Source organism: Perna viridis, chromosome 2, assembly GCF_037379345.1.
Source record: "Perna viridis isolate PV_CMFRI_1.1 ecotype Kerala chromosome 2, ASM3737934v1, whole genome shotgun sequence".
Classification (NCBI taxonomy): Eukaryota; Metazoa; Mollusca; class Bivalvia; order Mytilida; family Mytilidae; genus Perna; species Perna viridis.
In genome coordinates, this window is record NC_142446.1 from 69,701,169 (window position 1) to 69,714,330 (window position 13,162).

The 13,162-nt window shown below is 34.9% G+C and overlaps 2 protein-coding genes across 4 annotated transcripts in view; both read left to right on the forward strand.

Annotated features, from left to right (window-relative positions):
* The first annotated feature begins 537 nt into the window (after positions 1–537).
* LOC148626708 (glucose-dependent insulinotropic receptor-like) lies at positions 538–1,847 on the forward strand. The gene has a single exon (XM_088570931.1). The coding sequence runs from the start codon at positions 702–704 to the stop codon at positions 1,773–1,775; it is 1,074 nt and encodes a 357-aa protein (XP_088427057.1). The 5' UTR covers positions 538–701; the 3' UTR covers positions 1,776–1,847.
* A 1,557-nt stretch (positions 1,848–3,404) lies between these two features.
* Positions 3,405–13,162, forward strand: part of LOC148626709 (uncharacterized) — a 29,094-nt gene continuing 19,336 nt past the window's right edge. For 2 of the 3 annotated variants that reach the window (XM_088570933.1, XM_088570934.1), the window contains exons 1-3: positions 3,405–3,537; positions 4,716–4,895; positions 8,042–8,160. The gene's annotated coding sequence lies outside the window, so the exon portion shown is untranslated. Of the gene's footprint in view, positions 3,538–4,715; positions 4,896–4,980; positions 5,156–8,041; positions 8,161–13,162 lie in introns of those variants that run through there. The other variant, XM_088570935.1, reaches the window with a different exon arrangement.

The following is a 13,162-nucleotide window of genomic DNA, read 5'->3' on the forward strand; positions in this document are numbered from 1 at the left end:
CATTTTTTTTTCCAGACAACCAATTCCAGAAAAAAAATCTGGCCTCATACTCGCATTACAGGAAAATCCACTCCAAGGTGCACACCATCGTCCTTTAAAAGATGAGAAAGCAAATTAGTTTTATTTTGTTTTACCATACAATGTAACCCTCGAATTAGAATACAGATGACTCATTGAAAAATGCTCCTTACCCTACATGACTAAGATCAGAACGATTTGAACTTGGCATTGACCTGCACCTCTATCCGGCCCCGTTTTCCTGATGTAACTGCTCTATTTTTAGAATCGTCATTTTATAAAATGCAAGGGACTTCCAACACTCCTTGAACTACATTTCCTGATGACTTGTCATCTCAACGGGCTCTGTGCATGTTCTAAAGTCGCTTGACCAAACTCTTAAAAAGCTGTTAAAACGGAAGAGCAGATGTGTAAACTAATCATTTCGTAATGTACGTACGTCAATTCTTCAGATAACGAATACTAGACTAGTTTGAATTAATCGGTTAAGCTTTCTAATCATTTGTGCAAATTCTGAATTATCAGCTTTATATTCTCAATGAATTGGACCTCTTGATAAACAGTTCCATTAAAGAAACTATTGGTTTATTTGTATCCTTTCATTTACTAGTTTGGCACTTAGAAATGTATGCAATAAATATGACCGCATCAGTTCCTGCAAAACGGATGTTTTTTTTTCCTGGATGGAATTACTGAGGCCAGTTAACATAAACAATAAAGTAAACTGTGCATTTTGTGATACTTGTACTTTAGTTGATAATGAATCAAATTCGATGTCGGAAAAGACTGGGCAATGTTTTCCGGAACACAACAGTATCCACGAAAATATAAAGCAAATTTGTCTAATACCGTTGACAGTTTTGATCATAGGAATAAACCTTTGTGTGTTGCTTGTCATTGTATCCAACCGGAAATTCCACAATACAACATACATGCTCATTGCAGCTTTGGGTATTGCTGACTTGTGCGTCGGTTTTGTTTCTATCGGTACTCTTGTAACAAAAGCAAGCGAAAAGACTCTTGAACTGTGCTTGATAAGGACTGGCTTCACGATAGCTGCTTGTATTGACTCACTGTTAGTTCTCATGTTAGTTGCAATAGACCGATACATTGCTGTTTTTAAAGGGTTACGTTACCATCAGATTGTTACTAGAGGTAGAATCTTACTTGGGATATGCTTAGTGACCATTATATCTATTACATTCGGTTTCTTACCTCTAATGGGTTGGAGAGTGCCCGTCTATCATAAATATTGCTCCTTCATGTACGTTGTACCAGCGAATTATATAATTCTATTGTTTTCTACTTGTGTTCTTGTACCAATAATGGTCATGTTATTTCTTTATGTCAGGATGTACAAAAACGCTCGAATTCATATTAAAAGGATTGAATCTATAGAACAAATAGTTCATCCTAGGACGAGCATTGGACAGTTACGAATATCTCCAAGAACTGCAAAGTCATTGAAAACTCTGTCAATTGTATTTGGTTGCGTATTAACAACGTGGATGCCGTTTTTAGTGACGTCAGTTGCACAGATCGTTTGCGGTGACGATGCTTGTTTTCTAAAAGATGTCATTGGCACACATTTACTGATTTTAGGGTTTTCGAACTCGTTTTTGAACCCAGTTATTTATGCCCTAGGGACAAGAGATTTTAGGGAACAGTTTATTCATACATGTTTTGGACGTCTGCCATGTGTTTCTAAAAAACTATCCAAAGCAAATATTTATCCTGTTTTGGCAAGAACAAAGTAATGACAGACTTTGAATGAAGACATAGTTTTGGGAACCACCTTTTGTTTAGATGGGTCAGCAAAAATGTGTGACTGCAACACTTACTATTTCATTATAATATTAAAATAAACAAGTAAAATGAACTTGTGTTTTAGTAGATGCGTGCATTTCCTTTTTACATAAACATCGAAGGACTGTATTCATTGTAAGAAAAATACATGGTTAAAAAGTCCGACGGACTACGATTTCTGTATGGTATAGCCCATTTGTAACGCCCTTCATAACATTTCATAGCACTATCTCGCCCGCTATACCAGATGCAACAAAAATCTTCTGTTACAATTTAAACAATGGATATATTGGTATTTCCAAGTTTATGCGAAAGAGCGTGAAACGTGTATGAATAGAAAAAAAACTTGGAAAAGATTATTTATCTGTTGTTTTTATTCTCTATGAAATGTATCTAAGAGTATTCAAGGGAACCTAGATTCTAGCGGAAATCAAAAGAATGTAATCCAGGGACAAAGACCAGACATGGAAAACAGACAAACACAACAAAAAAACATAAAATAACCAGAATAATACATACAAAGTAACAAAAATAAATTAGCAAGTCGGACTCCACTGAAAACTCGGAGCATGAACCATGTGCACCGGTAGGATAAGAGTCATTTGCTTAGAAACACCCACCGAGTTGCTCATAGTCCGGGGTAGACGAAAGAGGAAAGGAAAACTATGAAACGTTGAACAAATCAGTTTTCATGATGCAGATGGATAGACCGTAACGGTCCACTAGTTCATGATGACGACCATAAAACTCCTGTAGTGATGACTTCAATCTTGTAGCAATATATCCCTGTTCCAGAAGCCTAATTTTAAGATGTATAGCGCGATACAAAAAAGTATACATGAGTAGTTGCAGCAAGCTCTGGCATAACGTGTGAGTTGTGAAATGAAAACTCCATATGCAGGTGCTGAAGAGATGTTGCCACAGATGAAAGGAAAGTTGACAATACGGAATGAGAAGTCATCGCGTTTGTCGTATAGTTTGGTAAATACTTTTTCTTTACCATCGGTCTCTAAGTGTAGCCAAGATATGAGGCTGTCTTCAAAGTGTCTGTAGTATCCTTTATCTCAAGTTCTTTTGGGATAGATGCGGTGTATCAACACCCCGAAAATAGGATTGTTTCACGACAGTACATCATCTATAGCGGAAACTAAGATTAAAGGATCTAAAAAATTCCAGCATTTTGAAAACATCTTCGGTATATTTGGAAGATAATTTAGGATTTTTTTTTTTACAAAGTATGAGGAATCTTTAATTTTGGCATTTTGAAACAATTATGAAGAATTATCATAACGGGATGTGTCGTTAAAAGTAAACAATTTGGGTCATTCACTTTCAAAATTTGTGATTGTGTTTTTCTTTCTTGTTTTATTTACGTATATGTATATAAGTCTTGAAAAACGGTACCGCCACGCAATCGTACGTCCGTAAATAAAATGCCAAAGAACCTCATTAGAATTAAGTAGTCGACAGGCTTCAACTGAAAAATATCAAATATCTTTAGTTGTCATAGTTAGGTAGTGGCGGCCTAATAACTTAATCACGGAAATTGTAACCCGTAACTGCAAATCAAAGGAGTTTACAATTTTTTGGCGGGAAAATGGTCAACTACTGAACCCTAAGTAACAGAAGAGAAAACGAAGTGAGGATGATAGTATATGAGTACTACATTTTGAGGACTTCTTTTCTTCAACAATGTTTGCAGTTGAATTTTAAGTGAGTGAAGGACCATCTACATTTAATATGTACAGTGTCAGTGTATCTATCTGTTCCATCATTACAGTCTACATTGCCATTGGCATTGGCAATGGATTCTACTCAGGTTAGTCAGGACCGTATCTAGCTGCGAAACATAGCTCTAACTTTTCGTTTGTAATTTTAAAACGTCAGATCGCAAAATCAAAGAAAAAGGTCAAGAGCTACGATTTCGCAGCTAGGCCGTATCTAGACACTTTGAAAGGGGGAGGGGGTTTACACATGAAAATGACAAATTTACCAAGGGTGAAAGGGATGCCAATATCCTTCTGCCTCCCTCAGGATCTGTCACTGCTACTTGTCTCCTATTAGTTGCATAGAAACTCAGAGAACCGAATCATTTCCCATCTTAATTCTTATCCATACATATTTATGTTTACAGTACAGTGAATATACACTGCACCTGTTGATGTCTTAATTTGAATTTCAACATCCTAGACAAAGAAAAATGTCTTTACAGCTCCCAGACTGACCTTATGTTCGGCCTAGTTCATGTTATTCAGTGTTGGCGATATTTTAAGGTAAAAACATGTTCAGGGTCTCCACTGCATGCAATTTATGATGATGAGGAGGAAAACTTTTATAAACAGTTCAAGCATATTGAACAAGTATGATAAGTGAACTAATTTAATAGAAATGATTTTCTGATCTTTAATTGTTTTTCTTTTTCAGAATTTACTTATGTTGCAAATAATACAAAATTGGAAAGTCAATGGCAGACCCTTATTTTAATCCTTATCAGTGGTGGATCCAGAGTTTTAGGTAAGGGGCCCCAGTAAAATTTCTTGACAGGATCACCGGTGAGGATCACAAACTGGTCTGAATTTGCTAGGCGGGTTAGGGGGCATGCTCCTCCCAAGAACATTTTGAAATATTAAACCTCAAATCCAGCATTCTGAGGGTATCTTGAACAATTTTTCAACAATTTTTATAAATTGCAATTTTCTAATGGGGGCCTGGGCCACCCTTGGATCCATCACTGCTTTGTAAGTTTTAAGGCCTAATATTAAAGTAAAGGTAGACTTTTTGCTAAATGAGTGTCAGGCAGATATAAAATCTATTTTGTTTCTGGAATTGATTTCTACTCATACAATGAAACAGACTATACCTGTAAACTTTTCAGATTGATGTTTTTACAGGTAAATATGCCATGTAATTTAAATTACCTTAACCAACTAACAAATAATTAGCCTGGTTGATGTAACAGTCAATAGATAAGGGAAAAGGAGAGAAAGAGATAGCACATGGATGTTTATATCACTATCATGAAATGTACGAGCTATGTCAACACCTGAACAAGAATCTGAATGTTTCAACAGGTATAGAAAATCTTCCAACTTTGTTTACCTTTATTTAATTCCCTGTTAAGGAGCTTTTATGCTACTATAAATACAAGGGTATGATTACTTATATTCTGTGGGAGAAATTCTACATTTACATAGTAAATATAGATTGAATTGACACATTGTTTGCAAACTGTTAAGTGTGTATTGAATGGGTTAATTTGATTGTACAGATAGTTGGAAATTGTAGTAAGATTGGAACAGCTTGGTCTAGCTTCATGTTTGCTAATTTCATGGTAAGATAATTTTTTGTATGAATTTTATTTACATGCTGTTTGCATAACCTATCTGTCACTTTAAGTAATCTTTAAATTAGAAAGTGTTGCACCTGTGGATAAATTTAAAGGTTTGTTTTAAAGATTAGTTTATTTACTATAACAAAGTTTTGTTTTTTTTGCTCTCTTTCAATGTACTCTGATAGTACTTATATTCATGGGTGTCAGTTTTTGTGGTTAAGGGGAAAAGCACAAGTTTGTGGATTCTTGAATTCATGGTTTACCTTGCCCACGAAATCGACAAAAATTTGTACCCCACAAACAATAGTACTTTTACAGTATGTGATTGAATCTTGAGTTTGGGAACAGGGTTGAATATTTATTATGTATTTTTCTCTTTGTTCAAAGACATGGTATAACCAGTAAGAGAAATATTTATATATCAAAAAGATTAGCTTCGTGTACAAAAAAATCTACATTAAGGAATGATATAACCTGTATTTATCTGCAATGGTTAATTAAACAGGAAAATACAAGTACCAAAATTCTTTTAAAAGCATAACAACTCCACATTCTCAAGAGTAGACATTAGAGATTGTGTGACAATATTTTGGCTCTTCGGTCTATAGCGAACTTTTATCAAAACAACTGATTACTAGATAAATACACTGCAAATATCAATACAAAATGTCAATATAAACATGGCAAAAAAAATTTGTTTTGAACTTAGAACATAACCACTATTTTGGGGAAGTTTATCATGCATGTATGTGGTATTTGTGTAAATAGAATATATATGTATACCCCCTGTATATAAACAAACATGTATTTTCAAGCTTTATGTAATGTGGGTTGACAGTACACAATGTTCATGTATGCCAGATTGATCAAAGAATTTAAATGCCTATATATAATAGGATATAGGCTGTCTGTAGGTTCAATGTCTCAAACTGTAACTATGTATTTTATGATAAGATCAAAGTTGAAACTACTTTTCCAGATTAGTTCAATTAGACTGTACATATGTACACTCCAAGTTTTAATGGCAAAAACACACTACAGTGAGGTTATAGATGTTGTGTGCTGTTTTGGGGCGTAAGAAACCAATCTATTTCTATAAAGGTTACCTAAACTACTTCATGTATAACATCAGCCTCACCTGTTTAATTATCAGGTTTATGCCAAGTCATTGCTCTGTTATAATTCACATGTAAATATTACAAATATAGATATGCATTTTATCAAATGATTATGATTTTAATGAATTTAAAACCAAATTTCATAAAAAAAAAATAATAATTTTAAGCGTAAGAACTTGAAACCACTTGGGTTTCAAATTTGGCAATATTAGAATATGTAGTATCACAGAAAGAATTAGTGAAATTGACAGTTGTGATGGTGATATACATTTATTTTGCTTGAATTAAGTACATGTATGTCAATTTTGTTTTATTTTTTTTTTAAATGACTTCAATACAATCCAAATAAACCTTAACCTACATGTACTCTACATACAATGTACAAAATATCTTAGGTGACAGTAGTGGTGTTGAGTCTACCTTTGAAAATGGTATGGTATATATATGTTAAAGGGTCAGATAACTATTGAAAAGGTCCATTTAAACATTGTTGATATGTTAATTATGTGTATAGTAATACAGAACTTCTGAAGTTTTCAACACAATGGTGAATAAAACAGTGATTTGAACTCGCATCATATTTCCTTCCATCAAGTTTCTTTCCAACCCAAAGTTCTACTATGTTTTTGATATACCGTCCAGAAACTTTTTATGATTCCTTTTTTTCCCTGCCATATTTGTAATTTAGGCTATCCTTAAAAAAATGTTGGTTTGCTGTTTATTGACTTTTGATTTTAGATATGAGTAGGAAGGTAGGTGATTTTTCTCCCATGATAAATGACCAAAAGTGAAGCCAATGTGCAAAAAGTAGAATAAAAAAAGATTTGTCTTGGAAAGGATGAAAAACAAAATTTTTGTAGTTAGGTTTTTAACAAGTAGAACAATAAACTGCAAACCAACAATTTTTTAAGGTTGGCCTTGTTTTCCTTAGTTTTCGTATTAACCAGGGTTAGTTCACAGAGAGACTGTTTAGTGTGAGTTGTTGACTGTAATATTTGAGTATAGATGGACCATTAGTATAGTATTGTTGGTATTGTTTTTGTATGTAACATATAACTGTTTGGGATATTGTTTTGTAGTTGCCTCCCTAACACTATTTTCAAATATACTTACCCCACCACAGACATGCACCTTCCCACCGTCAGGAAATGTTGGTCATTAAGGTGTCGCTATGTCATTATTTAACTTTTTTGTTGGTTTTGATGTAGTGTCATTGTTCTGTTACCATGGATTTTATTACTTTTGTTTTCCAGGCCTTTCAAAGGTTACTTAAAAGTGTGTTTACCCAAGTGGAAGACCTTTTGGTGATCTCTGAAAGTATTTACTGTTTTGTATAATTTAGGTTAAATGCTGGTGCTTTTTTTTTCATTTCACCTTGTCCTTTCCTTCTTCTATTACATACTCCCTGATCCTCCCCCATTCATACTCCATTTATAGTTATGTGTGAAAAATCTTAGTTTGGAGACTATATATTTATGTGACTAAGAATGAATTGTCAGGGACAGTTAATATTAGCCAATCTTAATAAATCACCAGTTTCTATCCTGACTTAAATAAGTTATATGTAGGTACATGTATTGAAAGAATTCAATAAAAGAAATGAGGTTTTTGTTTTCATGGTTATGACAAAAATATTTTCAATTATGCAATACCAGTACATTGAATGGTCTAGTTTATTTTTATTTAATATATATTGAAAGCAAATTAAGTATAGTTAGGTTTTGGCCTTAATTATCTAATTTTTGAAAATTCTCTTTTGATTTTTCAGTGGATACAGTCTCTTCTGATTTATGGGGTAAAATGATTGTGAAAAACTGGTAAAAAGTGATGGTTAAAGATTCAGTGCTGATCGAAATACCCAGTTTATAGTGCATTCATCTGTAAAAGGTAAGTGTCTAAATTCCTGTTGAGGCTTGTGTTTGAAACATTTTGACTGTACTCAGTGATTCGTATTAGAGTGGTCCATGGGCCATATATCATATTCCTACTAAAAATGTCCCATCAAAATTGGACATTTTTACATAGAAAGTTAAGGAATCTGAAGATTATTAAAAATGGCCCATTTTCAAAATTTTAATCCAAAGCACTGTCTACCACATGTAAGTATTCAAGGATTCCAATGCAAAACACATGCATTTGTACATTGTACCAGCGAACTTTTGAACCCATGTGGGTTTTATGAGTAAAATAATGCTCAGCAACCATGATAACCATTTGATGACAAAACGAATCTAATGCACCACTTATTTGAACCTTTGATTGTAAATTGTGGTCAATTTTGCTATTTAAATATTTAAATTTTGGAACCATTGTAGGGGAATACCTCCACAAATATTAACACTTGGCAGGTATGAAAACATTTACCTGAATTTAATGAAGGTGAACTTGATATCTCCATTATTTATTTTTTTTTTATGTGAAACTAAAAAGGAGGTGTCCTTATTTGGTATAGATATTCCTGTGCAGGTTTTCACTTCTGTGCTCTAGACTAGCATAACAACTGCGGGAGTAATCAAAGAATCCATTTTACATGAAGTCAAAAATCTTCACCCATGTTTGTTCATTTTGGTTTATAAGTCTTCAAATCAAATTCATTCATAGGTTTGGTTTTGACAGAATTCCGGTCCGTTCAAATGTTTGATTTTGATAGAATTCAGGTTCATTCAAAAGTTTGGTTTTGACAGAATTCAGGTTCATTCAAATGTTTGGTTTTGATAGAATTCAGGTTCATTCAAAGGTTTGGTTTTGATAGAATTCAGGTTCATTCAGAGGTTTGGTTTTGACAGAATTCAGGTCAGTGTGGGAAACCACTGCTCACCAGCTTGCTAAATATGAGTAGATGTGTAATTTGGTGAGTTCTCATCAGCTTACACTCATCAATTTGGCGACCATCATTTGATTGGCATGTTCCAAGGAAAGTTAACCAGCCAACAGCTTATTTAGTTATAAACATCCCTTTAAAAATATGTTCCATACATATTAAGAAGTTTAGCTTGAATATATCAAGTGAATTTTGCACAATTTTATTGACTTGTAAAGCATTGTTTACGAACTGCCATTTTAATTTCCGGTAAATGGGATGTGCCAAAACCTATGCGATGGTCCCGATCTCGTTGAATTATAATTTTATTTTTAAAATATGAGTTCAGAAATGGAGTACTTTAAGTACTTGAAAAACTTCAACAGGAGGGAATATTTGAAAATAGAAAAGTTTTTGATAAATTTAGAAACAAATGAAAAGATAGTTGAAGAAAGAAAAAGAAAGGCAGAAGATAGTCAAATCCAACAGAAAAAGATGATAGTACAGACAAAAAACCAAAAAAAATTTGGCTAGTTGATTTTCTATTTGGCTAGCAAGATCAATATTCCACTAGCCAGTATCCCACACGGCAAGTTCATTCATAGGTTTGGTTTAGATTGCAAGTTTATTTTAACTTGAAGTTTACTGTAGTGTTCATATTGTAGGTAAATTTTGACTTATCTGTCTCGTCTGTTGATCCATTCATTTTTCACTGCTACCAGATATTTATTGCTGAGTTATTACTTTTGATCAACAGAAAACAGGAAAATTTGATTGAGGGAAATTTCAAGTAGCTTGCCTTAACTTTTGATACTGCCAAAGTTTCAGGGGTTGGGAAGGCAGGGGGCATGAGCCATTTGCCCCCTCTGACAGAAAATAATCTTCGAAAAAAGATTGTAGAAAATGGCCCCTTCTCAAAATTTCCTTTCCAACCTTGAGCCACTAAGTTTGATTTTCCTTACTGAAGTACATTTATAAGGATAATGGATATGGTGAATATGTCAAACAAACAACAACCATTCTGGGATGAAAAATGTCAGCTCAAGGCCTCCCATGGGTCTTCAATGAACCACAAGGAAACTCTCACCCCACTGAGCAGGTTGCAGCTGGCCCCAAAACAACATTATTCACAGGTTCAGAGTTGCCACTATATACTCTGGCAACACTAAGTAAACTAAAGTGAAATTTCTGACTTGGAACAAGTGCAAAAACTGTGGTAGGGTTAATGCTTTTTTAGCTCACTTGGCCGTTGGCTGTATGAGCTATTGCTTCCGTTGTCATCGTCGTTAACAATTTCTTCAAACATCTTCTCCTCTGAAACTACTGAATATATTTGCATGAAACTTATAATGACTGTTCCTTAGAGTATCCTGCACATTTGGATTTTTGATTGTATAAAAAAACATGGCTGCCGTTACAGCAGGCAGCTGATTTTTGCAGGTATCTCCAAAACCGTTCGGTTTAGCCAAATTCTGACAGGGTGAAAGTATTCAGCATGATGAGATCTATTTGTGGTCAAATTTTGGTGAAAATCTGTTGACCCATGTTGGATTTATTGCCCTTTTTGGACGTTTTTTTGCTGTTTTTGATGTTAATACTTTCAAAAATCTTCTTCTCAAAAACTACTTTACATAATTCATTGAAAGTTGGTATGTTTAATTTTTAGGGTATCTTTAACAAAAGAACAGTTTGGATTTTTGATCGGTTGAAAAACATTGCTGCCATTACTAAAAACACAACGGGTCGTACAGTAGTTTTTTGCATACATCTCCAAAACCGTTAGGTTTGGCCAATATCTTTCAATTGCTGAAATATCCTTATTATAAGGCCTACAAAAGTGATCAAAGTTGTCAGACGACTCCATATAATTGTTATTGCCCTTGAAAGGTTAAAAATTACGTTTTTTTGCAGTTTTCAGTCAATACCTTTAAAACTATAGTAGATAGAATGAAAGTTTTGATTGATGAAATGATCCTCATGATAAGTCCTACCAAAGCCTTCATGGAGTCAAAATTGTCGGACAACATGTTAAGAATTATTGCCCTTGAAAGGCAAAAAATTAACAAGGTGAGCGATTCAGGCTCCTGGGAGCCTCTTGTTCTTATCGATTTCTGTGCAAAGAATTTTTTAAGTATATCTATGCCATATTGTTGGATTCGATTTCAGACTAAAGCCATGTCAACTTCTTGTTTGACATTTTTGGTAATAATTTGTCCATATTATTAAACAGAGTTAGAAATAGTAGCCTGACCGCCAGCCCGACACTGGCAATTTTTTGGCAGGGCTGGCTAGTTTTAGCAAAAATCTATGTAGCCATATAGTAAATGTATTGAAAAATTGTATTCAGGACTGGGTTGGATTTGAGTGAGTTTTCTACCCTGGATTAAATGCATGATTTTTAATCTCTGCCGCTCCATATTTTGACGAAACAATACATTGTTATTTAACATGGTGAGGTTCAATTTCAGACTTAAAAGCTTCTGTATTTTGACCATATGGTTCCAGGGGAAGGGGGATATCATTCTCACAGTTTGACCATATGGTTTATGGGGAAGGGGGCAGGGGATATCATTCTCACAGTTTGACCATATGGTTTATGGGGAAGGGGGCAGGGGATATCATTCTCACAGTTTGGCCATATGGTACCAGGGAAGGGGAGCAGGAGATACCATTCTCACAGTTTGACCGTATGGTTCTTGGAGAGGGGGGCAGTAGATATCATTCTCACAGTTTGACCATATGGTTTATGGGGAAGAGGGCAGGGGATATCATTCTCACAGTTTGACCGTATGGTTCCAGGGGATATCATTCTCACAGTTTGGCCTTATGGTTCCAGGGAAGGGGAGCAGGGGATATCATTCTCACAGTTTGATCATATGGTTTCCGGGAAAGGGGAGCAGATGATATCATTCTCAAATTCCGAACATTATGCACATGTCCATAAGGTTAAATTACATTCCACAAAGTTTCATAACAATGACGCAAGCTGCTTAGAAATTAGTTGTGGAGAGACAGACGGACAGACAGGGTAAAACTTGTATACCACCCAAACTTCGTTTGCTGGAGGTATAACATTAATACATTTCTAAATTGCTATTACAATCCGTTCACTTATACTTCTTACCTTGTTGACCATATGGTTCCGGGGGAAGGGAGCAGGGTATATCACTCTCACAGTTTGACCATATGGTTCTTGGGGAGGGGGGCAGGGGGTATCATTCTCATAGTTTGATCATATTGATCTTGGGAAAGGGGAGCAGCGGATATCATTTTCATAGTTTGACCATATGGTTCTTGGGGAGGGGGCAGGGGGTATCATTCTCATAGTTTGATCATATTGATCTTGGAAAGGGGACCAGGGGATATCATTCTCTGTTTGACCATATGGTTCTTGGAGAGGGGGGGGGCAGGGGATATCATTCTCTCAGTTTGACCATATGGTTCTTGGGGAGGGGGGGGGCAGGGGATATCATTCTCTCAGTTTGACCGTATGGTTCCAGGGGAGCAGGGGATGATATCATTTACATTATTTTCAAGTTTTAGCAGGAAAGAGATGCAGAAGGCAGGAATCACAGTATTCTCCTCATGTTCATGATGTTTTTTTAATTATGTTCAGTAAATAAATGAAATGAGGAGGAAATAGTGCAGCATAGTACAATTTTACTTTTAAGGGTGAAAGGTCCTCAGAGTAATCATGGATATGGTACATTTGTAGGTCCAGGACCTAGATTAATAATATTTCAGTGCATCAGAAATTGAAGGTCCAAGACTTTTGTGACCATTGCTAATTTCAGGGATAAAAATTAGTGGACACAAAGTTGCCCACAGCTAGATTTGGAGCTGGGCTACCAAACCTTTGGGTAAAATTTAGTTGAACATATAGAAAATATTAAACGAAAAAATATGGTCTGGCCTACCAGCTTGTATTTCCTAATTTTTACCCCTGTAATTTGAACACCTAGCATACAAATATAGTTTGTATGTATAATGGTAAAACATTTACTGAGTACAGGATTTTAGCAGCAGGTGACTCCATAAGCCTATTAACATCCATTGAGTTCAAAGTTCAGAAAATCTATTAAAAAAAAG

What these genes read in the sequence shown, in the direction of transcription:
- LOC148626708 (XM_088570931.1), top strand. Translation starts at nt 702, where the DNA reads ATGGAATTACTGAGGCCAGTTAACATAAACAATAAAGTAAACTGTGCA.